Source organism: Chenopodium album, chromosome 13 (genome assembly GCF_948465745.1).
Source record: "Chenopodium album chromosome 13, dcCheAlbu1.1, whole genome shotgun sequence".
Classification (NCBI taxonomy): Eukaryota; Viridiplantae; Streptophyta; class Magnoliopsida; order Caryophyllales; family Amaranthaceae; genus Chenopodium; species Chenopodium album.
The window spans coordinates 7,501-35,329 of record NC_137846.1 but is presented as its reverse complement, the minus strand read 5'-3'; the positions used below and the strand labels follow the sequence as shown (position 1 = coordinate 35,329).

General features: G+C 33.5%; 2 protein-coding genes across 3 annotated transcripts; both read left to right on the top strand.

Annotated features, from left to right (window-relative positions):
- The first annotated feature begins 713 nt into the window (after positions 1-713).
- On the top strand, positions 714-14,393 carry LOC145574083 (uncharacterized). 2 transcript variants are annotated; one of them, XM_081631815.1, is made up of 19 exons: positions 714-1,124; positions 1,543-1,659; positions 2,289-2,399; positions 2,569-2,625; positions 2,708-2,784; positions 2,870-2,969; positions 3,640-3,713; positions 5,130-5,230; positions 5,311-5,414; positions 5,540-5,593; positions 5,678-5,733; positions 5,818-5,856; positions 8,824-8,965; positions 9,318-9,502; positions 9,971-10,038; positions 10,141-10,213; positions 10,437-10,480; positions 10,590-11,850; positions 13,802-14,393. In XM_081631815.1, the coding sequence occupies exons 2-19, from the start codon at positions 1,579-1,581 to the stop codon at positions 14,061-14,063; spliced, it is 2,889 nt and encodes a 962-aa protein (XP_081487941.1). In that variant the 5' UTR covers positions 714-1,124; positions 1,543-1,578; the 3' UTR covers positions 14,064-14,393. The 2 variants fall into 2 exon arrangements, with proteins under 2 accessions (XP_081487941.1, XP_081487940.1); XM_081631814.1 differs by having other exon boundaries at positions 715-1,124; positions 10,437-10,498.
- Positions 14,394-18,214: 3,821 nt separating this feature from the next.
- Positions 18,215-27,622, top strand: LOC145574082 (RNA polymerase II C-terminal domain phosphatase-like 4). The gene is made up of 9 exons (XM_081631813.1): positions 18,215-18,351; positions 20,308-20,456; positions 20,750-20,835; positions 20,959-21,071; positions 21,412-21,592; positions 22,843-23,132; positions 24,982-25,170; positions 25,259-25,297; positions 27,018-27,622. Exons 2-9 carry the CDS (start codon positions 20,308-20,310, stop codon positions 27,327-27,329), a joined length of 1,359 nt encoding a protein of 452 aa, XP_081487939.1. The 5' UTR covers positions 18,215-18,351; the 3' UTR covers positions 27,330-27,622.
- Positions 27,623-27,829: the final 207 nt, after the last annotated feature.

Here is a 27,829-nt window from a genome sequence, read left to right as displayed (position 1 = left end):
AATAACAATAATAATTAATATTCAATAATAATAATTAATATTGTATTGATGATAATAATTAATTATTTTAAATAATTATAATAATTATTAATATTTAAAATAATTATAATAATTATTAATATTAATAATAATTAATATTTATTAATCATAATAATAATTATCAATAATAATATTTAATAATTCAAACTATTAAGAATTAATATTTAATAATATTATTAATTAATAATTTTTAATAATTATAACAATTCTTTCAAAAAAATAAATAATAATAATAATAATAACAATTTCTTTTTATAAACATTTGATATTAGAATCACAATGTATAGAAATATTTTATATGGGTATTGATTGTTAGTTCATTGATTTGAATTATTTTTCAAATCTTTCCATAAAATTTAAGAATTAAAAAAAAGAGGTTGTTTTCAAGTAGTATTTTGTATATCATTATTATTTTGAGGGTTAAAAATATATGATTAAGACATATTTATAAGTAAAATCATTATTACTCACTAAATCATTTTATTTTAAAATTTTTGTGAAATGAATATAAGTAAACTGTTGTCTTTTATCTTTATACTATTAACATATGTTAAATACAGTACACGTTTATTTATATTTTCACTCACCTAGATCAATGGTATATGTACTTAATAATAATAGTAATAATAATAATGTTGAAATCTACTCTACTCTACTATTCTAAAATCTGCTTTACTCTACTCTACTGACCCCTACTCTGCTCTGCCCAAAAGCTCAAAAGAACAGGGTCTTACTCTATCATTGTTGTAAATTTGTAGGGTTACTTGCTATGAGTGTTTTATGGGATTACTTGTGTTTTTCTCCGGGATTACTAGTGTTTTTCGACAATCACATCATCACATGGTGGTGTGACTAGCAGAAAAAAAAAAAAAAAAAAAAGCGCTGAAATTAAGTCATTAAAAAAATGGCCTAATATTCTACTCGTATTTCAGTATTTCCTCCTATCTTTTCCCTTTAAGATCTACTCGTATTTTACGTTTGCACTGGTTCGCTACGCCCCTATCTCCTCCTTCGAAGTGTACTCTGATTCAGTGATTCTCCATTGAAGCGACTTGGGATCTTTCTCTCATACGTTGAAGTAGCAGGTAAGATATAAAATTAATCATCGAATGTCAATTTCACATTCTAGCTTAAATCGGTGATTTAATTGTCAGTATAGTCAATTTAGGGTTCGTCTAAGGTGGATTATTGAACTATTGGTTATAAAACCTTGGAAGATTTTAACATAGTTTTTCGAGCCTACTTTGACGATTGAGTCAATTTTGATGGCTAATGTGTTGCAGGCTTTGATTTATATAACTCTTTAATGTCAGGACCTTCGTAGGGCGGCCGCCCTTGCTCAGGGACGGGCCAAATATTCTGAATATTTCGTTATTGCTGTGTTTCTTCTTCTTAACGCCAACTCCAACTCCAACTCCATTGTAGAATTAGTAATAGTTTGTTGTCATATGCAAGTATGTTAGGGATGACTATTTATTTTATTTTATTTTATCTTGATGGCAGAAAGCAGTTCTATTGACCCAAGCCTTCAGTAAGAAAATGGTTAGTGGGACCATATTTCATTGTAAGAAAAATTCATGGCCTCGAGAAGAGTATGTCAGCAGAGTTACTTTGCAGCTGGTAAGTCTTGTATCAATTATTTTTTGTCCATTAAGTTTTGGAAAATTTGCAAATTGCAGCCATTTAAATTTCGTATTTTGTAAATTGCAGCCATTTAAAAAAAAAAAAATTGCAAATTGCAGCCCGTATAAATTGTAAATTGCAGCCTGATTCAACTTTTTATCGGTTTACAAGTCAAAAAATCTTCGATTAAGGTTTTAGGGGTCATTTTAGTTCTTAAGGGACCCAATTGAGCTCGGAATTAGCAAAAAAAATAACGCAAGTGTCTCGTTTTGCGTAACAAAAATGTATCGATTTGTGGGAAACTGTAAAAATGAGACACTTAAGTTATTTTTTTGCTAATTCCGAGCTCAATTCGGTTCCCTAAGCACTAAAATGACCCCTAAAACCTTAACCGAAGATTTTTCGACATGTAAATCGATGAAAAAGTTAAATCGGGCTGCAATTTACAATTTATATGAACTTTTGGGCTGCAATTTGCAATTTTTTTTTAAATGGCTGCAATTTGCAAAATACAAACTTTAAATGACTGTAATTTGCAACTTTTCCTTTATTTTTGGGAATGTGTGAAAGCAAGTGAAGAATATAGAATATGGCTGACGTATTTGATGTTATTGTATACTCTTCAGCTGGATTATGACAGTGCTGCTCCACCTGAGCAAGCTTGGAGGAGGAGGTTAAACAGCCATGCTAACATTCTTAAAGAATTTAGTATTACATTTATGGAAGCAATTAAGATGGTAACTATTCGTTGATGAACTCTTTGGTTCTTAAAATCACACATCATATTGTTTCTCTCTCTTTCTTTCTTTCTTTCTTTTTTTTTTTTTTTTTTTTTTTTTTTAAGTTTATTTTTCTCCCTTGAAACTTACATTATTGCTTTGTTTGCTCTTGGCATCTCCATTGTAGGTCGGTCTTGGCTTTCGTTTGTGGTCATATGTAAGGGAAGAGGCATCACATGGAAGGGTAAGTTTATGATGTCTTTTAACATGGCAGGCCATCTTTAGAGTAGTTTCCTTTTTACAACTGTGTTCAATATTCAATGCAGAAAGCTCCTATCGACCCTTTTAATAAAGAAAGCACGAAGCCTTCAGCATCTCAAGGAGTACCGCTGGGAGGAATGGGGTAATTGTACGCTTGGAAAATTGTGCCTTGCTGTACATGGTTTTTGGTTTATCCTATCTGAACCTTTTGTTGTATTGTGTTGCAGAAGTGGCAGCATTTCTAGAGGTTTTAGGGGAGAATTTAGGCAGTGGCAAATTATCCCTGGTTTATGTGAGGGTTCCCCTGTCATGGCCAATCAATTTTCTGTAAAGGCTCTATCTTACAGCATGTTTTATTGTTCATATATTTTAACTGCTGCAGAATTTCCTTTGGCCATGGTTTCTTTAGTTATTTACCTTGCTGTGAAATACAGTGTGAATGACTTCATTTACGTTTTTGATGCCATATGCATACAGTGATATTTTAGGTAGATAAGAGCTCATATTTGTCTATATTGACCAGATATACATTCAATTAGTTAGTAACTTACATGTCTATAAGGTTTTACAAGTTAGGGATTGTAAAGGGTGCAGTTGTGGCTTTGTGGAGGTTAATTCAAAAAGCTGTCTAAAACATGGGATTCTATTGTGTTTTGTAAAAAATCAAAGTGATCAGTTACTGTAAACTAATAAAACTAGGACTTATAATGGTTGAACCTTCATAGATAGATTTAGAAAAAAACATATAAACTCAACATCCCTATCCTAATTTAAAAACTCAATGAAGGCAAGAACAAAAGTGTTGAACGGGGGATGAATGCTTAGGGACTCATATAGTGAATGTGCATCCTTCCCTTGACTTCCCATTTTACCAATTAATCCTTTAATTATGCCTGATTAGATTTTGATTCCAAGGTAAAACACCAAAGAATGTCTCACTTTTTCTTATGCCTTTGCTAAATTTATAAAAAGTACTCTGAAGTACTTGGTACTGCAGATTTTTATATCTCGTGATGGAGGAAATAGAAGATTTGCATCAGTTTTGGCCCCAGGGCAGCCTGAAGGTTTAGGGTAAGTTTATAATCAATGAAGCATTTCCTTGTTGGTACGATACATTTGACATTGCACAGTAGGGGTCGCATGATGTAAATTTTGAGGATTTAGCTAGTTAAATCTAACTCCACCACAGTCTATTACAACTTTCAAGGTTTTGTTTTATATTATATTTTTTCTTCTGTTTTGGATTTTTTTGCTGCATTATTGTAAATGTTTAATCATTCCTGATTGTTTGAGTAGAATCTTCTTAAAATAAGATGTTTTCTAATCTTTTTCGATCTCTAACCAATAGCAATATATATATATATATACATATATATATATATATTTATATATATATATATATATAATTGTAATAAAAAGACATTGGTAAGCGGGACATCAGAGTGTTTATCAAGGTGTTTTGTTGGTTCTCTTCCGTAATGGTGATTGATGCTCTTGACTTAACCAAAATCTGGCGGTGGTTCGGTTTAATCTAAATCTGCTTGTCTTGTTTTCTCAATTGCAAGTAGTTGTCAAAGGTATGTCAAAAAATTGGTTCTGATTTGGTTTATTTGTGGAACAAAACGCTTACCTTTGAATAATTGAACCCTTTGTGCCCACCACTAAACCTTTCCGACATCGAAGACCACTAAATATGAAACCCAGGAGCTTCGAATTGGGATCAATCCAGCAAAACCCAATTTGTCGATAGGGTAATTGAAGAGCAAATTGATCACAACATACGAAAATCAAAACCCAATGTGAACACCAATCTAGCGATGAACCCTTAACAACAAAAAATGCAAGAAATTGAAGTTTAGAGGAAATTAATTGATTGAAGTTTAGAGAAAAGAAGTTCAGAGAAAATTAATTCAATGGCTAACAACAATGGAACACCAACTAAATATGGTTAACGCTTTCAAACTAACGCTGTTCTTTGTGAGTTACATGGCACTATTATCTGTAACCATCTAATTACCATGATATCCCTTTTTAGTAGCTGAAAATGGCAAAAATAACCCTACATTAACATCCTACCCTTAGCTCAAATTCAACTAATGAAAATCAAATTCCCCAACAAAAACTTTGTGATCTTATTGTAAAATGAGCAATCACCTACATGGCATATCTTGCAATTCGTGTTTCTTTATTATCCCTCCATATTCAATCCCTACAATCTATCTCATCATCGCCATATTCACCGAAGCTTGAGAATTATACTTAAAGTGGAGAATGAGATTCATGAATACATTTAAAAGTGTTACAAATATATTGTGAATACATAAAAGGTACATTGGTATTACATTAAAGGTACATTGGTATTACAGTAAAAGTACTTGGTTTATTTTGGAATATTTTGAAAATGGCAAGAATTTCTCACATTTTTGATATGGTAACAAATTTTCAATGTACAAACTATTAATTCACTTATGTATTTAATTTTTGCAGCAAATCTGGTGACCATGGTATATCTTCTTGGGGTTGGAATTTGAGTGGCCAGCATTCATCTTATCATGCTCTGTTTCCAAGGGCATGGACAATATATGATGGTAGTTTGTCATATTTTCTTTTCTGTGATCCTAGCATTTATTGATTCTCCTTCTTACAGTCATATTATTTGCATATGTAGGTGAACCTGATCCTGAACTGAAGATATCTTGCCGTCAAATATCTCCCTTTATACCTCATAACTATAAGGATAGCAGTCTGCCTTCTGCTGTCTTTGTTTATACAGTAAGTATGAGTGTATGAGCTGCAATATTGATTAATGATTTACGGGGTGCTATCTATCGATGTGGCAATGCTTAACATAATTGTGATCTTGTTTTTCTAATAGTGCTAGGTTTGTTTTATCGCAGTTGGTAAACAATGGGAAGGAAAGGGCTAAAGTCAGCCTTCTTTTCACCTGGGCTGTAAGATTTCCATGAGTTTTCACTTTTTTATTTTTTATTATGTGTTATGTGAACAAGTTTTTAGTCACATTTGATGTTTCACAGAACTCTGCTGGAGGAGTCTCCCATCTATCTGGAGAGCACGTGAATGAACCATTCATGTGAGTGTCATTTGCCTTTTTATTCTACAACTGATTTTTATGAATGAACTTAACATTGACGAACTTGTCTTTTGTATTTGATAGAGGTGAAGACAACGTTTCTGGTGTTCTCCTGCATCACAAGCAAGTGATCAAATCTTACTATCTATTTATTACGGTTGGTTTGCGAATTTCCTTTAAGAGTAAAGGAGAAAAAAAATATCATGTGCCTTTTTATTTATTTATGTTAAGGCGATGTTGATCCAGCGAACTAATTTGATCAAGTAGACATCAGTGATTAAAATTTATCTAAATTTTGCATATGATGGTATATAGTTTCAGCATCCATTGGATGAAAATGTTATCTTGTTGAAGCATCTATTTGTATTTAAGTATTGTTATTGTTTGCGTATCTGATGTGAAATACTAGTACAAAAGTCAAGGAGTTGATAAGTTTTATGTATGAGTTAAAACATACAGTTTGTCTTTTCTGGAGCCTTAAATTTTAAGGTAGGCTCTATAATTGATGTTTAGCAAAGTTTAAGGTAGGCTCTGTCATTGATGTTTTGCAAAGTTTAAGGTAGGCTCTATCATTGATGTTTTGCAAAGTTTAAGGTAGGCTCTATCATTGATGTTTGCAAAGCTGCACTAATTTCTTATTATTTTCTTTTTAGTCGCTTGTAAAAATACATGAATAATTTGTCAAGGGCAAATATGGCCTTAGTTTGTGTCTCATGGCAGCATATGTAGGTGAGGGAGGTATTGACAGGATATTGTGTATGACTGCTTGTTTGTTGGGCTAACAAACAGCAGTGAATTAACGCGTGGCCAGCAGCAGCGCTGCAAATTGTGTGAAGCTTGCTGGACTCCATTAGTTTGTTAATTAGCTGTGTTACTTCTGGTAGTTCATCTAGGCTCTCTTGTTTTTGTCCATGCGTGGATTTTTATGTGCTTAACATTGTTTAAGAAAGTCTATAATCATTGGTATTATTTTGCTTAGACAGCTTTTAAGGAATTATTCCATTGAACGTACTCTCTCCTGACTTTGGTTGCCAATTTTGGTGGGTAGGAAGTTATTTGTTGGCTAATTTTTTATTTATTTATTTATTTTTTTAAATAGTTCGAATTTGCTGCAATCTTTTGTGTTGTAAGCCTTTTAACTTCAACCCTTGTTTGGTGCTGCCGTACCTTACAAATGAAATTATCCACTATATCGAACCTTTGGAGAATTACCTTAGAAAATCTTGATTTTTTTTTAAAAGATTCAATATTGCTTCAATCTTTTGTGTTGTAAGCCTTTTAACTTTGAACACTTGTTTGGTGCTGCCGTACCTTACAAATATAATTTTCCACTATATTGAACCTTTGGAAAATTACCTTAGAAAATCCTTTTGCCACCAAAACCTCTACCATCATTGAATTCCACACTCACTAACACCCATGTCGTAACATATATGAGGAGATAGACACCTGCGAGACAAGATTTGGGAAAAATAAAAGAAATGGTATAAATTTTACTGATCCAGTAGAAAATGGGTCCACAGTGGTGGAATTTGACAATGAAATGACCACCTGAATTCGACCCTAATGTTGGAATGGTTATGTCTTATGTATTGTTGGTACTTGGTAGGAGATGATGGACTTGGTTAATATGGTGGATTGTCTTGGAGGAGAGGAAGATCGTGAGTGGTGGGAAAAGGATACCAACTTAGAATATTTATTCTATTGATCTACAATGTATTCTATTTTATTTGTTTGCATCATTTTAAGTCTATACACTATTCCCATACTAACTTTGACCATAATTGCTTAATTACACATAAAAATAAAATCTAATTATTTTAACTACTGTTGAGTACTTCCTTTGTTTTTGTTAAGTGTATTGGTTTGACCGGCACATAGTTTTCGGATCGTTAGTTGAATCAAGTAAAATATTGTATGTGCGGGGTTTGTTGGGAAATAATTAAAAAGTGTTAAAGGGGGCCATTTCCTCTCCCTCTCTGCTCTATATTCATCTCTTTTCCCAATGTCCTCTCTCTTCTGTTATGAACCGGGTCGACCCACCTCAACAGACCATCTGAGTGTATGAAAGGAAACACAAGAAGCAAGCCAAAAAGCAAGATCAAGGGCAGCAACCAATACAGCCACAAGAAGACAAACAAGTTTAATTCTCCACCAAGGAGTGTGGGAAAGGGCTGCAGTCAAGTTGTCACAGAACAGGACAAAAGCCTAATGATTAGGGCAATCTTGTTAGGGTGTAGAGCTTGGTATAAATAGTGAGAGGAATGTAGCAGTGATTTTCATGTTGTGAGAAGTAATAGAAAGTAGTAATAAAGAAGTAGAGTAGCCTCCAAGGTAGAATCTTTCTCCTATGTGCATATTTACTGATATAAATGTGCTAATCTTCTGTACTAAAGATATTTTTAATTAAATGTGCATAATGTTGAATATCCTATATATAGACGAGGAAGGTTTGATTGATTGATTTTCATAATCCATCTTTGCTAAGGTATAGGATAGATACTTTTTAGGTTAATACATTGTTTAACGTTGTGAATTTGTATCGCCAGAATGTTTAACACTACTGCGGAGTTCGAGATTGAGATTAAAGAACTAATCTGCTTAACAATGCTCGAAAATACTTATTATTGAGTTTGCGAGAGAGAGAGAGAGAGAGAGAGAGAGATATTGAAAGTGTATATATATATATATATATATATATATATATATATATATATATATATATATATATATATATATATATATATATTACTAATTACATTGTGCAGAGCTATATGTTAGAGTTGTCTGGTTGATCCTCACTTCACTTTTTCATTACGGTTGACTCTGGTGATGAATGTGTAGTATTTAATCTGGTGTAGAGTAGGTAATCTATTGTCTTTGTTGTGAATGTGTTTGCCTCTTTTTATGTTGTTTTGGTGGTTCTGGCAGTGGTTAGTGTTTCTCCCCCCCTACCCCCACCTCCCTTTTTGCTTTCTTGTTCCTCCTCTGTGGTGGTTGCAATCATTTGTGGTCATTCATTGCTCTATTGTATTACTTGGGAATGCTTTTAAGTTTGATGTCCTGAATGAGGATTCTGACATGATACAGGACTGCAAAGGACAACCCTCCGGTCACTTTTGCTATAGCTGCTTGTGAAACACAGAATGTAAATGTGACTGTCCTCCCATCCTTTGGTTTGGTGGAGGGAAATTGTGTTACAGCAAAGGACATGTGGTCAAAAATGACACAGGTAGGGGTCTAATGATTCCAGGTTACTGATTTGATGAAGTTCTCTGTTTGCTCCATCTCTAATGAGGCTTCTGTGTGTTTTTTTAGAAACTTTTAACTTTCACTTTTGTTTATGTGAGCATATCTTTGAGCCTCATTGTGTAGTGGTTGTTCAGCTATGTTAACTTCATCTGTTAAATTTCATGCTTCCTTCATCTGGATCAGTACAGAACATGCTATGAAAAAAAATATAAATATTTAAGTTTTCTTCCTTAAAAGCAAAAACCCAAGGAAGAAATCTGTTGGGAGTTTTTCAATTCTGCATCAGTGTTCTATTTTTATTTAAATATTTTTTAATTTGGTGGGGTATAAAGGATGGGCAATTTGATCGAGAGAATTTTAATGCTGGACCAAGCATGCCATCCATGCCTGGAGAAACTCTTTGTGCTGCAGTTTCAGCTTCTACGTGGGTGGAGCCTCATGGAAAGTGTACTGTTGCATTTGCTGTTGCATGGTCTTCCCCTAAAGTGAAATTTTTGAAAGGAAGTTCTTATTACAGGTGATTTTTCCTGTATTTTTTTTGCATCTTTGGAATGATTAGATGTGTTAGCCTAATATGCTACAGTACAAGATTTCATTTTGAGGTTAACCTTTGATTTTACTACTTAAAAGCGTGAAAGGTTGCTTTGCTTCATTATTAGTCTACCAGTTATGATTCGTTTTTCCGTGTTATTGGTTTTGTGCCGGGGGTGGGGTGTTGGGGATAGAGCTATCAATATTTGACATGACATGACAAAACAACCGAAATCAGTACCACACGAACACTAAATTACCGAGAGAAAACACAACGCGACATGATCAGTTCTGATAGTTTTTATGAATAAAACATAATGAACACGAGATGAAACACGAACACAAAACGAAAAGACATTTTGCCAGCTCTAGTGGGTGATGGGTGGAATGGGAGGCTGTTTGCTTGTCCATTCGTCTTGTATTTACTCTGTCGTTATATGATATGATGGTGTAGGCGATATACAAAATACTATGGTACATCTCCACGAGCGGCTGAGGAACTGGTTCATTATTCACTGACCAGTATGTACTGTTGATCCTAATTCCTAAATATATTTATTTAAAAATTTAAGTGCTGTAATAGTTATTTTAAAAGAGTTTCCTTTGTTATGTAATTCTTGTTAGACTATAAGAGATGGGAGGAGGAAATTGAGAAATGGCAAGACCCAGTGCTGAAGGATGATAGATTACCAGAATGGTAAGAAATTATGAAACTTGAAAGATATTTATCTCTATTATATATATAACTATGGTCCTGCTTTGCTTGGAAGTTCTGTTGACTCTGTACTCATGTTTGTGTAGTCTACTTCATCTATCATACGACTTCTAGTTGATTTAATAAATTGATATTTTTTTCCCCACTTCAGATTTGTTTATACATCCCTTGTGTCATGTTAGCTAAAAATCCTTCCTTTTTGCAGGTACAAATTTACGCTGTTCAATGAATTATACTTTCTTGTAGCAGGTGGGACTGTTTGGATAGGTACTCTTTAGCAGTGGTTCGCTTTCTTCATTCTTGCCTCTTTCATGTTTAATTATTAGCCAAAGATTTGCTGAAGGAATCGTCATTGCAGACTCTATGGAGCCAGTTGGAAGTTCATTAAATGACAAACAGCAGCCAACAAAAGATGAGAGCACAAAGACTACTTTGACAGAAAAGATAGACACTGAAGGTTTGGTAATGGAGCTTAGAAATGGAGCAAATCTTGATAAAGCTGATGATGGAATAAGGGACCATGGAAAAGGACATGTCTTAGAAGAAGAGACAGTATTACCCTTGAAAAAAGCAAAACAATCATGTTCTTTGGCTGAAACCCAGGATGAGTGTGATGATGTGGGTAGATTTCTTTATTTGGAGGGGGTGGAGTACATAATGTGGTGCACATATGATGTACACTTCTATGCATCTTTTGCGCTTCTTGATTTGTTTCCCAAAATCGAACTTAGTATTCAACGTGAATTTGCCAAAGCCGTCTTATCCGAGGATGGTAGAAAAGTAAGATTCCTTGCGGAAGGTAACTGGGGAATTCGCAAGGTAAGAGGAGCTGTCCCTCATGATCTAGGAACACATGACCCGTGGAAAGAGATGAACGCTTATAATATACACGATACAAGCAAATGGAAAGATTTGAACCCTAAATTTGTACTTCAGGTCTATCGAGATTTTGCGGCAACAGGAGACATGACATTTGGAATTGATGTTTGGCCTTCTGTTCGTGCTGCCATGGACTATATGGACCAATTTGACTTGGATGGTGATGGTCTTATAGAGAATGATGGATTCCCAGATCAGACATATGACACTTGGACGGTTCATGGTGTCAGTGCTTATTGTGGCTGTTTGTGGCTTGCAGCACTTCAAGCTGCAGCAGCTATGGCTTTCCAATTAGGAGACGAGGAATTTGGTGAAAAATGCAAGAGAAAATTTCTAATGGCTAAACATGCATTTGAAGCTAAGCTGTGGAATGGCTCTTATTTCAATTATGACTCTGGATCAAGCAGTAACAGCAAATCTATTCAAGCAGATCAATTAGCTGGACAATGGTATACAGCTTCGTCTGGGTTGCCTAATCTCTTTGATGACCTCAAAATCAAGAGCGCCTTGCAGAAAATCTTTGATTACAATGTCATGAAAGTTAAAGGAGGTCGGATGGGTGCTGTGAATGGGATACAGCCCAATGGAAAGGTGGACGAGACCTGCATGCAGTCACGTGAAATTTGGACTGGAGTTACTTATGCTGTGGCTTCTACAATGATTCTTGCAGGAATGGAGGAGAAGGGCTTTTCCACCGCAGAAGGGATTTTTATTGCTGGCTGGTCTGAAAATGGATTTGGGTAAGGCAAACTTTTTTTTTCTCTATACAATAGTCAATTTTTCTCAGATGTTGCTACTTGACTCATTCTCTCTCCTAAAGGTGTTGTTTGTCATTAAGATCTTGCAAATAGACTTGATTCTAGTGGATCAAGAGATTTTCAGACTTGCATATTTTGACTTTTTTGGTTAGTGTCACTTCTGCATCGTAAGTATGTAATTGTCTAGCGTTTTAGCACTCTTCGTCTGTTGCTGCCATATTAGTGATGCTTATGATATTTTTTGTTTGTGGTAGCAAAGACTTGGTATTCTGTTAAAAGACGAGAAAACCATTATGCACCATTAATGTCCGTATCATTGCTAATAGTGGAAAAACTTCTACTCTCCTAGGTCTTTTCGCAATGTACTTATGTCTGGCAATTCTAGTCACCATTACTTTTGGTATTGTTAAATTTCCTGATAAAACCCTACAGGTCTAATATATGATCCTGCTCTCTCATATATTGACCTTTTTTCTACATGCTATTGCTTGAAGTCCGATCATCCCCACCATCAGATCATTGCCAGCCGTGTTCTCCAGTGATATATTATATGATTTTTTTTTTTTTTTTTCAGCCTTTTCATAGTTGTATTCTTAGTGATGTTGCCACCTTGAACGGATGCAGAGCAAAGCTATGCTTTTGTCTATCACCCATTAAAGTCTTTCAATAGGGTAATTAAACTGCTGGATAGAAAGGGCATCTAGTTTATTACCTTACCCTCCTGCTAGAGGCTAGAGCTGACTTCAGAATTGAACTACATTTGTTTCTGACTTGTTCTGTTGAAAAATTTTGTAAGTCTTGATTTAGGGATTGCAATAGTTCATTGGGTGATGTACCTCATCCGATGTGGTTGGACCCTACCTTATCAGGAACGAGTCCAGCTTTACAGATCCAATGTGTCCAGGTAAAATCTAGGTCTAGGTGCGTGTTCACTTGTAGGGTATTTGTTCGGGTCTAATATATCCATACCAAACCCATACCCTACCATTCTTTAAATGTACTCCCTTCGTTTTTTTTAACTGTTACACTTTGATTGGCACATAGTTATAGGTAATTTAATTGACTTTAATATAGTCAGAATGTCAGATGTAAATGGGGTTGTTGAGGCATTAAATTATTATAAGTAAAAATAGTAGAGATAATAATTTATTGAAAAATAGAGGTGATCAAGATGGGTTCGGCTTGATTTTGGGCGGGTTTTGGACATAAAAAATTGAGCAGCCTGAAATCATTGTTTTTTTGCCTCACCGACTTTATTTTTTCCCTTGTGGCCCGCCCTGCCTTATAATCACCTCTATTGGAAAATAAGAGATGTGAGAGCCTGAGAGGAGAGAAATAATGTTAAAAAATAATTTTATAGTAGTGGGTCTTTAGGGATCACGAGAGAAAAGAGACATAATATTAAAAGGTAGTAGTTTGCTAAAAAAAGAAAGCGTAACACTTTTTTAAAAAGTCAAATTAGAAAAGTGTAACAAAAAAAGGAGTAAAGATAATTAGAAATTACAACTTAAGTTTTGAATGAAAACAAGACAAATGCGTGGTACTTGGACATTTTGTGTGGCCTTGAAGTTGATGACAAATAATTGAAAACTATACCCCCTTCTAGACCCTTTGGGTTCGGGTTAGGGTGTTTTTGTTAGACCCTATGGGCCAATGGGTATGAGTATACATCAAATATAGGGTATAAGGGTATGGGTCTAGAATTTACCAAATCCCACCCATTCCCATTCCCATTCCCATCCTACACCAGAACCCCATTCATTGCCTCTTTATTTTTAAAAACCTTCTAGTGGGTGTATTTTTGAATTGCAAGAAAAATCTGGGTTGTGTTGTATTTGTAACACCACCTTTCAGTAACCATCCAAGTTTCCTTTTAAGGGGTTGGAGATCTAAATTTATTAAAAAAGGTTTTTTCTTTTATTTGTCTTTGTAGATATTGGTTTCAAACTCCAGAGGCGTGGACACTAGATGGCCATTTCCGATCTCTGATATACATGAGGCCGTTGGCAATTTGGGGGATGCAATGGGCATTATCCATGCCTAGAGCAGTTCTTGAACCGCCTAAGATAAGCATAATGGACAGGATTGATATGTCTACTTTGAGTTCAAGATCCACTCGCACTGAGGCAGATGAAAGAAAGGCTTCAAGAAAACAGAAGGGTTTTTGGAACTCAATGTTTAGTTGTACATGTTAAATATACGTGTATATTGGCATTTCTTGAAGAATGTTAGGTGCTATATTGTTGTCAGTCTTTACATCCATCAGTTCTGTTGATCATACTTGTCTCTACCAGATTTGGTTATTTCAAGATGGTAGGGGTAAGTGGAGCAAGATTTTTCAAAGCGAAGAATACAGTAGAATCACTCCTCATCACAGTACAAAGGCCAAAGTTAACAAAATGCAGGTGCAGAAATTTTTCAATGTAAAAACTGTGTTATGTTCCTTTTCTTGTTGTAAGCTGGTTGTTTGCCAGAATATGAGCTATCAATGTACAGTATAAGCAACATCATTGATTGGTTTATATATATATATATATATATATATATATATATATATATATATATATATATATATATATATATATATATATATATATATATATATATCTTGTAGGGGATGATTTTGTACATGATGTGAAGCACAAGGATACGGTTGGTTTTGGCTTCTTTCTGCGAAAGACAAGGCTATGAACTTTAATAGCGGGTCAGTTGGTTTCATGGTAAATATGGTCGAGGGAGAGGATTTGACAGTTGATAGTTGGAAGAGTCTGTATTTTTTTTTTTTTTTTTTTGGATTTGAGTTCGGAGGGTGCTAGAATTTTCCAATAGAATATACACGTACCAGTGAATTAGTTTTGTTAACACAACTTTAAGAAATTTACATGCTGAAATGGACAAAATTAAACAAAACAAAACTTGACGGCCCATTGGAGCGGTTGGGGAATTAATTTTAAAAAAATTTAATTGATTAAGGAAAAATTGTCATGTTTAATCCAACTTTGCCTTATCTTTCAATATTATTTTCAATTTTAGATTATTTTTTTATTCATCCAAACTTTATATTTCTTCTCGTTTTTTAAAATAAAAATATTCCTTTTGATCATGATACTCATAGGTGACTGATGACTTGTTGAGTATGCAATTTTTTATTTTTTATTTTTAGTTTAATAAATACACATATCAGTATGTGATAGGTTAAAAAAATAAATAAAAAATAAATAAAACAAAAAATCAAAACCACCAACCTAACCACCCATGGCCAGCCAACCCCTTTCCCCTCGAGCATCGGCCGCAGCCCATACCCCCTTTCCCTCTCTTGGTGCCGGCGCTTCACCAATAAACCTTCTACATCAATTTCAGAGTTGCATTACTCACAATCTACAAGCTCATCAGAATAATGTTTCTGAGGAGTGGCCTCTTGTGTTTGCGGTGACCTGTTGGTGGTTGTGGCGGTGGCATAACGGTTGTAGCTTTGATAGATTGGTGGATATTTCTATAGACCTAGCTGCCTTTATTCCAGCTGGGGTAGGAGAATTCGAAGGTCCTGGGATAATAGGGAAAAAATAAGATGAAAAAGAGGAAGAGAGAGGAAGTGTTTGTGAGGTAGGAAGCTCCACCTATGGGCTGGTTTGCTTGAACTCTGATGGAGCTTCAAAAGGGAATCTCGGGACTACTAGTGCAGGAGGGGTGATTCGAGGTCATGATGACGGTGCCTTAAATTGCGGGCTTTGTTTGTGTACCAAGGCGCCGAGCTATTGGTTGTGATGAGGGAATTGGCTATCACTTGAAATGGAGGTCATAGAAGAGTTCAAGTGATGGTCATTTCGGAAGTAGTTGTTCAGGTGATACACCACCTAACTCTCCTTATACTCATATCATTCGAAAGTATAAATCCTTGATCATAAGAGATGGTTGGGATGTCACTATTAGCCACTGTTACAAGGAAGCCAATAGGGTTGTAGACTGGCTTGCTAACTATGGGTTACTTCACAACAGAAGCTTGTCCTTTATGAAGCAGTCTTGAGGGATCTTTGTGCTGTTTTATTGGAGGATTTGGGTGGTGTAGCTTTTCCGAGACAGATCCCGGAGAAGGTGGACTAGTTTGTGGTTGCGTTTAGTTGTTTTATGTTTTTGTTTTTATTCTTGTTTGTTTTCTAGCTAGTCCTTTTGCTTTTGTGAGGTTATTTATCGGCGCGTGTTTCTCTTCCTTTTTGGCTTGTCTCTCGTGTTCACAAAAAAAAAAAAAAAAAAAAAAAAACTAACTAACTATGGTAGATCCAATATTTGACACTCTAAATAAAATAATATAGTCACATTTTGGATGATATAATCACTTTTTTTAGATGATATAATTATTTTGTGAGTCATATTTTGAATTATATAGTCATATTTTAAACAATTTAGTCAGATGTTATATTAATCTATTGATAATCAATCATCAATGATCAATAACTATATACTAAAAGACACACTAGCAATAACACGTGTCATCTCCTGATATGTCCTATTTTTTATTTTTTTTATTTATTTTTTTCCAAAAAAAAATAAGTATAAAATGTTATACAAATATAATTTCTTACATATGTTAATAACAAAACTTAGTTTGAATAAAAAAGATTTGATATACCTTTCCACACTAACATTTATGACTATAGTAAAAAAAAATTAACATAATTTGCGACATATTTTAATTTACTTCAAGAAAGTTTTCATATTTTTTTTCTAATAAAAAATAGTTGTTTATTTATTGATTAGAATTCACATCACAGTAGTGTATATTTATTATTATTATTTTTTTATTATTTTTGTAAAATAACCAATTATTTTCGAAAGTTGATATTATTTTTTAAAAAATAACCGTACGTGGCACGAGACCTAAACTAGTATAACTAGATGAAGCCCGTGCGATGCACAGTTTGTTTGAATTTTTTAAAATAATTTTTTTTATACATATATTTATGTGCTAAAATTTGTTATATATTTAGATAAAATTCCTAACATCAAAAGATAATATTTTATATTTAAACCGGGAAATCTCATTCGCCAATTTTGCTTACGTGTCATTTAAATTATTTTATTCTAAAAGAAATTAATAATCTCGTATGTAATTGGCTACCACTAAAATTTATGATCCTACATGGCGCGCTGAAAAAATTAAATCCTACGTGGCTCTCTAAAGACTCGGGAAAAAAACTCCCGTATATATATATATATATATATAGATTATTACTTGATACTTTTTTTAATGATAAATTCACTTTTGAATGAAATGGATGATATAATTACTTTTCAAATGATTAATATAATAGATGATTGGGTGCACAAAGTTATTGTGCACCAAGTCTATTTTCGTAACCATCGAATGACCATAGTTTTCAGAGGTTAAAGTGGTGGAATAGTGACATTGCTCATATCTCGTATCGCAAAGGTCTAGTCAGGCACCGTTCTTTAGAGTTGCTGTGCTCTGCTCTGCTTTGCTCTGCTGAGCTCTGCTCTGCTAAGATCAAATCTGCTCTGCTCTGCTTAAAAGAAATATGTTCAAAAGAAATCTGCTCTATTTTGCTCTATTTTCAAATAATAATTAATAATAACAATAATAATTAATATTTAATAATAATAATTAATATTGTATTGATGATAATAATTTATTATTTTAAATAATTATAATTATTAATATTAAAAATAATTATAATAATTATTAATATTAATAATAATTAATATTTATTAATCATAATCATAATAATAATTATCAATAATAATATTTAATAATTCAAACTATTAAGAATTAATATTTATAATATTATTAATTAATAATTTCTAATAATTATAACAATTCTTTCAAAAAAATAAATAATAATAATAACAATTTCTTTTTATAAACATTTGATATTAGAATCACAATGTATAGAAACATTTAATGTGGGTATTGATTGTTAGTTCATTGAGTTGAATCATTTTTCAATTCTTTCCATACAATTTAAGAATTAAAAAAAAGAGGTTGTTTTCAAGTAGTACTTTATATATCATTATTATTTTGAGGATTAAAAATATATGATTAAGACATATTTATAAGTAAAATTATTATTATTCATTAAATTATTTTATTTTAAATTTTTTGTGAAATGAATATGAATAAACTGTTGTCAATCTTTCTACTATTAACATATGTTAAATATGACACACATTATTTATACTTTCACTCACCTAAATCAATGGTATATGCACTTAATAATAATAATAGTATTAATAATAATGTTGAAATCTGCTCTACTATGCTCTACTATCCTGAAAAGGCTTCAGTATAACACCATCAGAATCGAAAGCACTACAATTCCATCAATTCACCATTACCCAAGACCCCACCAATACAATTCGCTGCCAACCACCACTTTAACTTGTAAATTCGACTGCCAATCATAACTAACCACCTATTCTAAGCGCAATTTCCATTGCAAATAATCGCCATAACTGTCGCTCTTCAAGGTTAGGGTTTTATGGCTTTGTTTTATTTTATTCAATTAGAAATTATCTTCTTATTGTATGAATTCATATTTTTCTAGTTCTATGATTTAGGGTTTATTAGCATTCATGGAAAAAAATTGCATTTGTTGTTCAAAATCTTTGATGGAGAATTTGTTTCTGAAATTATACTTTGAAATGTTTCGTTGAAGAGTTTAGGGTAGTTTTAGGGAGATATCATTGGCTTAGAAATTTAACTTTCCATTAGTTATTTATATTATTTTGTGATAATTTGTGGAGTAGTTTGAAGTGTAATTGCTAATTTGCCTTTTATTGTGATTTGAATGTGTTGATAACTCATTGTATTTGTATTTGAAGAACTTCAATGGCAATTGATTGTCATACATCAAGGACTTCAATGTTATTTTTTTGATATCGTTCTTTTATCTTTGCAATGATATAAACGGAGTACACTTCCTGCAATTGCTAACTTACTAAAAATTCAGTTGTGGAGCTTTATGTATCTACCATCTTTCTGCGCTAGTGAAGGTTATCTAGATAGTAGCTAGTCAATTTAGTTACAAAGCACTTAATCTTTGGATTTCTTTAATTCAATTAAGGTTATTAGATTGCTTGGGCTTCTAACGTGAAAATGTAAGGTTGTTTTTGATTATGTTTGAGCATGTAGGAAAATATCCGTTGTGAAAATATCAGCTGGAAACCGCTGTTTAATGAAGAAAGGGATTGAGTCAAAAGCCCATTTTCCCTTAGCACACGGGTATAATTGTCCTTTTGAGGGGCAAATCACGAAAAGACACTAAAATTTATCAAAAAAAAACCTTATAAAATTTCATTTTGTGAGAAAACACCTTATAAAATTTTATTTGTGAGATGAAACCTTAAACTTGAATTTTTTTTGCAAGATAAAACCCGAGGTGAGTTTTCCGGTGTTGACCGCGATTTAATGACGTTGACCATATATCCTAATCAATGTAATTAAATTAATAAACCAAGTTTTAAAGTCTATTATTAGAGCTTATTCGAGGTTTAGGGTTGGTTTGGTGGAAGAAGAAGAAGAAAATGGAATTAGAGGGTTGATTTATTTAAGGTTAGGTTAATTAGTTAGATATTTTATTAAAATTTGCAAGGTCAACACTGGAATAGTGGCATCAGGTTTCATCTTGTAAAAACTTTTAAGTTTAAGGTTTCATCTCGCAAAAAATAATAATTTATAAGGTGTTTTCTCGCAAAATGGAAATTTCATAAGTTTTTTTCTGTTAAATTTTCCCAAAGAGGGCCAAAACAGATAATGTGAAAAGGAAAAGGACAAATTAGCGAAAGACCCAAAAAGAGCCCAAGAAAGGGAACACTTGTCAGTGTCTTCCTTAGCCAGTCATGTTCTTACAATTTGGGAAAGATTTACCTATAAATACCCAATACTTCTCCCACAAAAACACAATTCACTTTTCACATCACCCTATTTTCCTCCCCCTTCTCTCTTGACATTTATTTCCTGTTACTAACTTGAGCTTCGGAGGTAAAAATTTCGACAAGGAATATTTTTTTGTGCAAGTACTCATTCCAGCTGATTGAACTAACATGTGAATCCCCCGTAAACAATAACGATCGCATATCTTTGGGTTGTACAACCGGTTGTATGATCGAATTTGGGGCATAAACATAATTTTAATCAGATAAGGCAATTAGGCAGTCAAACAATTTTTATTTGCTTGGGGGTATTTTTGGGTTTTTCTCTTATCTTTTTCGGTTTAGCTCCTTCTTAGGTTTCGTTCGTCGATATAATTTTAGGGTTTTTCGTTTGTCGAAATACAAATATTTTTGGGTTTTTCGTAATTGCTGAATCGGCTCAATCATCAGTATTTTTTTTTAGTAAACTTGCATAATAATTGTTAATTCGGCTCAAATTATCAATTGATATTTGGCATTAAATCATTTTCGTTGCAATTGTGAGTGTTGCAGATGAGTGTTGCAACTGATTCTCCTGTTAATTCATCAAGTAGTGATGATTTTTTGGCAATTCTTGATGCTGAGTTAGACTCTGCCTCCTCTGATCAATCCCCAGATCAAGACATTGATGCTAATGAAGATAATGATGACGAAGTTGAAAGGTTATATCAAGTATACTATTTGGATTATCTTTTGTTCCCCTTTTCAATTGAATTTTTACTCCTCTTGATTTAATTTTAGACATTCTGAAATCAAATTATGAAACTTTTCTTCTTTTTTTTTTTTTCCCTATTGCTTTCGTCATATATTTTTAGGTATAATTAGTTTAATTGATGGCTCTTATGATACTATGAATTTGGGTAAGCGTTTTTTGTCAGATATGTTATTCTATTCCTTTCTATCAATCTGCAATTAGTTTAAAATTCTAATTTCTATTGAATGCTTCAATTATTAGGATCAAAAGACGCAAAGTGTCGGAAATCAAAAACGGGGAGGAGGTGCAAAGTTCAAGTTCCTATGTGGTGGCTGAAGAAGAGATAGGTCTGTTTTAAAGTCTGAATTGATTGATAATAAAGCTATTTTTTTTTGAAAGAGTTTTCTTTGTATATATATTGAATTTTAACGTCGAATTTTAATTTTCTATATACTGTTTCACTAATCCAGATGAAGATGTAAAAGATTCATGTCCACATCCGGGTTTCCTGAGAGATATGTGCATTTGTTGTGGAAAGAGAATGGAGGACAGTAATGGTGTTGCATTCGGATACATTCACAAGGTGTATTACTAATCCGATCTATTTGAACGCACTTAAGCGAGGTTGATCTCATGTACCAAAAAACTGAAAACCGCAATGATACAAAACTTTTGCTTGCAATGTAACCTACATATAATGAATTCACGATAAATCATTGTAGAGCTATAAACGTATAAATAATTAAAGAGTATATTGGATTTGATCTCCGTCCTTTGTTACATTTTGTTCCTGCTCATTGTCATTGCAATGTACTGTAGTGCTATGGTATTACTATAGGAAAGCCTTTATTTGTTTTTTTGCTGAATTATATCTTGAAAAGTTTTTTGTAGTATATTGAGATCCTTAGAAATTGCAACTGCAGGACTTGAGACTTGGTAGTGATGAGATCTCACGGTTACGCAATGCTGATGTGAAGGCTTTGCTTCGCCGTAAGAAACTGTATTTAGTACTTGATTTGGATCACACATTGCTGAATTCAACTCGATTAGAAGATATAAATGCAGAAGAGGAGTATTTAAAGGGTCAAACGGACTCCTTTCAAGGTTGGTCCGTTTACACTCTTTCTGTCACTGTCTTAGTATGTGTCACTAATGGAAAATATTGGCAATGTGCCCCTTTTGCTAAAAATTGACCGTCTTTGGTTAGAAAAACATGTACATTCAAAGACACTTGGTTGAACCAAGGTTATACAACTAAAGCAGGTCATAGCATGGCATATTCACACCTGTAGCACATAAGTAACAATGTTACAATTTATCGATTTTCTTCAATGTTCTGCGATCTTCTCTGTCCTGTAAGCTGTCTAATTCTAATGTTTGATGCTGTATTAAATTTTTTTGTACAGTGAAAGCCACAGTTCTGATGATTCCAGCCAAATGGCTTCATAGCTGACCTTCCAAAATCTTTTAGACAGACACTAGGGGCTGCCCATTGCCATTGCTATGTTTTTTTTCCCCTCCTAAAGCTGGTTCCTATAAAGCTCCTTAACTGTTGCATCCAGGCAGCTACTTGATGATTTTTTTCTTTTGTTTTAAATGAAACCATAGTGTCAACATGATCACGTTTCATATGTTCATCACAATGATAAAACAAATGCTTCAACGTTTCATTTGCATTTCTAGAAATGGAACACAATTTATTGTTGTGTATACACAGTTTTCCAATCTTGCTCTTGTTGTAGTCTGTTCTGACATGCAAATTATTGACTTCTAGTTTCTCATTTGGCGCTTTCACAAGCTATATTGTGCGAGTTTCTTTTGAGTCTGACTTTAGTTATATAGCGTCACCGTCAGCCATCTTTTCTGGGGCTTGAGATATGTATCCTCGTTTCTTTATTATTTTAATAGAAGATATATGTAAATGTGTTGTATTGTTGACTCTATTTTACAAGTCTTCTTTAAGATGGATTTGTTTAGACAAACAAATCATCGAATCAATTTTTGCCTTTATCGAGATTGCGCATCTCATGTAGGTTTGAGACTTGTGCTTTTGGGCCTCTCTGCTTCCCTGTTGAGAAATGTAAATGGCTAAATGGGCATATTATTAGTTGCTTTGCAGATTCTGATTGATGCTAATACTGTTGTTACTGCTAGTTGTTTGTTTTGGTCTTATTGTCTACAAGGCATACTTATAATTTTCTTGTCTATTCAGGTATCATGCCTCATTTCCTCTTTTCCCCCACCTTCCAGCCTTCCCGCCTCATTATTTTCTCCCATCTTGTCCGAAAAACCATTTTAGTGGTACTTTTGAGTTTGTCCTTTATTATCTAATGTGCATACTTCACATCTGACAGATATCTCAAAGGGCAGTTTATTTCGACTCGATATGATGCGCATGATGACAAAGCTAAGGCCATTTGTCCGTACTTTTCTGCAAGAAGCAAGTAACTTGTTTGAAATGTATATTTATACCATGGGTGAGCGCCCTTATGCGATAGAAATGGCAAAGCTTCTTGATCCTGGGAGTGTATATTTTAATTCAAGAGTTATTTCTCAAGCTGATTGCACTCAAAGACATCAAAAGGGGTTGGATGTGGTATTGGGTCAAGAGAGTGCTGTTTTGATACTTGATGATACAGAAGCTGTAAGTGCTACTGTGTTCTCTTCCATTAATTTATTGCTCAGTTGGTAGTATCTTGTTCTTCACACCTTATTGTATTGTTCTGTATTATATCTACAAATTGTCTCCAAATTATATTTTGACGTTAATAGTGCTATTGTTGTCTTATCATCACTTCATGAGTTTCCCTGTTGTTTTGATTGTTGTCTGTATATATTGGATTTATTATAATGGCCTATACAAATTTTCATTTTTTGGTTTTTCATGTGTGGAACAATGTTGGCACCTTCTTAAAAGTGGCACAGACTAAATACTTAGAACCATGGGCGTCCTGGCTATGTGGGTTAGCATAATTCTGGCATGTATATTTGTTCATTAAATTACTCGTAATTTACAATGCACCCCCACTATTTCGGATATTTACAAAGTTTCCTAAAATTACAGTTTAAAAATGAAAGAATAGCCATAAATATTAGCTGTTTTAAGACATCTTCCTTTCACTTGTTCATAAATTGAGCCTGGGAGGGTACTTGCAACACATTATTGTTGAAATTAACTTTAGGAGAACGTCTTTGAACAAAGTAAAATCTCTTAGGAATAAAGCAGTTGGAGCAATTAAGGTATATAGAGAATTTAATCATAGCTTAGTGGTGCATATTTTGAATTGCAGGTTTTGCAAATTATTTCAATGTACTTAGGTAGTTGGAAAAATTCCCTTATTATAAACATAAATATGACTTGTCAAGACATCGACAAATTATTGTTCTTTAGGTGTATTGTTAATACAAAGCTGTGTGTTTGTTGCTTGGAAATAAGGATGGTTTTGATTGTAATCTGTTGGTAAACTTTGTTGACGTTGTTTTATGCATTATGAATTAGTCCCCATATTATAAGTTGTGTAGGCCCTGTGTCATGTTATTTAATTCCTTTTTATTAATAAATTGGTACACAATAGCTTAAGAGCATGATTTTTAGAATCTCAAGTCTCTTTTATTATGCAGATGAAAACCTCTTGTTTTTTATTTTTATTTTTATTTTTTATTAACGGGAAATTTTTCTTAACATGTGTTTTTCAAATGACATTGTTTACTTATTTTGCAATTAGGAAGGGGTATACCCTTGGGTTGCAAGGCCCTTTTTAGCATTTTGGGACCTTAGTTACCCTTTTACCGTCTGCAGAATATTTTAAAGATAACATTACAGGTTTAAGAGTAGGATGTTTTGATAAGGAACAAGTCATCTTGATTTCTAAAATTTGAAGTATGATAGAAGTGCATTGAATAGGGTTTGAGTTTCTATTTTCTTGATTGCTATTGTTTGCAAGGTCTTTTTGCTTCCTGGTTGTATTCTTCTTTCTTTTTCTAAATAATATGTTTCTTGTCTAAAGTAGTCTGTCTAATGGCTACTCACGTCTCACGGAGCATAAATCGGCTTATAATTGTTTCTACTTGCAACCATCTTCTATATATACTTATTCACTTTCTTTTTCCAAAACAACATGCTCATTTATTATGCTAAATGTTAGTTTGTTGTCAAAATTTTGTATTTTGCTTTGTCAATTTAAACCCGTGCCAAGTCCGTGTAACCATGTTCTTTTTTGAAACTTGGAGTTTGACAAGGTTCTGAGGGGTACTAAAGACTAACAATCTTAATTTATTATGATCAGAATGTTGTATTCACAATTATTTTTGTATTGCCATCCCTTATTTATTTTGCGATTAAGGCGTTGTTGTTGTGGTATTGCCTTCCCTAATTTGAACATAATTTCTGGTTTCCTTTTTCTGTAATTAATTTTTCTGCTTGTGGAATGGAAACTGTGAAAGACGTGTATATTGTAAGCCTGAAAATTTGGTATTTTTTAAAAAATCTATAGGTTTGGCAAAAGCACAAGGAGAATTTGATTTTGATGGAAAGATATCACTACTTTTCCTCTAGCTGTCGCCAATTTGGCTTTAATTGTAAGTCGTTATCAGAGCTGAAAGGTGATGAGAATGAGGCAGATGGAGCACTTGCAACTGTTCTAGGAGTCCTTAAAAGCATTCATGAAAAATTCTTTGATCCTGTAAGGAATTTTGTTTTACTGATTATAGTTGCTTGTTTTATCTACTTGATTGTGCTTAATGACTTATTATCTTGTAATTTTCTTGTAGGAACATGGAGATGACTTTGCTGCAAGAGATGTGAGACAGGTGAAATCCTATTTCGTGTTATGTGCCTCTTGTGCTTTGATTTTGTTCAGGGGTTATATATTATGCTAATTGGCTATTGACGTAAGCTGTTATGCGAAAACCATAATTCTTTTTCTGTTTTTAATTTTATTTGTCTTCTGCTTTTCTCCTATCCTTTTTCGCATGTGCATGTGGTGGTGGCATGGCAAAGATCTATTCTGCTAAGCTGTTGTAAACTTGTAATTATTTGCAGACTTTGCACTTTAACTATATGCTTTTTGGTTTTAGGGTCAATGTAGATTGTTTTGACAATGATGCTTACATTTGTTGCTTTACAAGGTTTTTTTTTTTTTTTTGGTTCAATTGAAGAGGGAGATATGAATCGTCTTGTCTTCAATTTTGAGTATATCCTAGTAGATATTGGTTGTAAGTAATTAACATTCTCTTTGTGTCAAATTACTTACAAATCAAGTACAAAGCATGGCTGATTATTAGTATATCCTAGCAGATATTGGTTGCGCCAAAAAGCTCATCTGCTTGGCTGCTTGCTGTATTGCACTATCTAGCTTGATTTTTTACCTTGCCAACTCAATGAGATGATGTACCTGATTATTAGTATCGTTCCTCAAATACAAAGACTATTTCATGCAATGAAGCATTTGTATCTTATTTCCCTGCATCATGTATAGTAGAGAATCGTTTCTGATTCTGTCGGATCTTTACTGTATGTAAGGTGTATAGTCAGATTGGAGTTAAAGTAACTTCAATCCATTTGGGAATGGATTGCAGCCACTACTTATTGGTATAATAACAGATGATTTGTCAGATTTTTTTTAGTTTCATAGGTACGAGACACATTATTCCCCTTTTCCCCTTTTCTACGTTTCCTTTTGCGTCTTTTGGGGTAAGATGGACCTTATGTTTTTTGCAATGAAATCTGTGATCTTCTGAGGAGCTGTGTAGTAGAGGGTGAGGTTGAACTGTTGATGTTGGTAAGATAAGTGAGTTTGATTTTCACTACTTGTAGTTTGATTGGGTTATCATTGAGGTGCATTGGCTGGCACTGGTTGGTTAATGTAACCAGAGTAAGATTAATGTCATCAGCGTAAACTGATAAACAAGAGCCATGTAAAATTGATAAGACAATCTTATTGCCAGTGTTCAGTGTTCAGTGTTCTGCCACTGTATGCCTTTTTTTGGCAACCTTGGACTCAATTTACACATCTCTTTACAAGTTTACAGTTCCATAGTGCATCAGCATTCAGCACCATGGCTTCACCTTGTTTGAATTTTATTTTCCTGTTTAGTACTCTCACCATCCCATTATCTTTGCAATGATTTGATTTTTGTTAGTCTTAATTATATTTCGTATGATCTTGCAATTTTGAATACCATCATTATTATCTTAAAAATGGTTTCAAAATTTTGTCTATTTTGTAGTTTCTTCTTAGCCTCCAAGAATGAAATGTCCATATATTGATTGTCCGCCATAGGTGTGTTCTTGTAAGTGGATTTAAATGTTTGAGAGTTCAATAATTTGATCATGTGCATTGTATGTGATTATGTCTCAATCAAGAATAACAATTTAACATTTACATTGATGATGCTTTTTTTTAATGTTGTTCTAGACTATTTCTGAAGGACTTAATTGAGCTTCTTTGCTGGCGTCTTTGATATGATTTTGTTATTAACCTGAATCTCACCATCATCAAATTAAGTGAATATTATATTGATGGTGCAGGTATTGAAACAAATACGGAAGGAGGTCCTCAAAGATTGTAAGATAGTATTCAGTAGAGTTATTCCAACAAAATACCAAGCTGCGAACCACCATCTGTGGAAGATGGCTGAACAGTTAGGAGCAAAGTGCTCCATTGAAGTTGATTCCTCCGTTACACATGTTGTTTCAACTGATGCTGGTACAGATAAGTCGCGTTGGGCACTTCAGCATGGCAAATTTTTAGTCCATCCAAGGTGGCTTGAAGCTGCAAACTATATGTGGAATAGAAAATCAGAAGATGAGTTTCCTGTTAGTCTAACAAAGAGCAAATGACTTTTGTAGCTTTTTTTTGTGGGACTTGAGGTTGTTTAATACGTGGTGTACATGTAATAGGTTTTGCTGGCTGACATAGGATTTCCTACCTCTTTAGAATTTTGTTGGGAGATGTGTAGGAGTCATCCATACATTGATACGGGTATTTATGAAGATCTCTGTATGTTACCATATTAAGATTTAGTTATTATAGGCGTCAAATGAAGTCGCCTACCTAAGCATGTGGTGAATATGTTTGACAATTATAGAAAAAGAGATTTGACATAATATGATCAAAAGATACTCCCTCCATTTTTAAATACTTGTTCCACTTTTCTTTTTCGGCCGCTTTTAAATATTTGCTCCATTTCCTTATTTGGAAATCTTTTACAATATTTAATTTAATTAATTTCTCTCACTAAGTGGATCCAACAATATTAATTTGATATTCTCTCTCCTTCAATTCTCTCCATTACTTTTGGTTTTTTACAATTCTTTATTCTTTCACCAACCCCTCTACC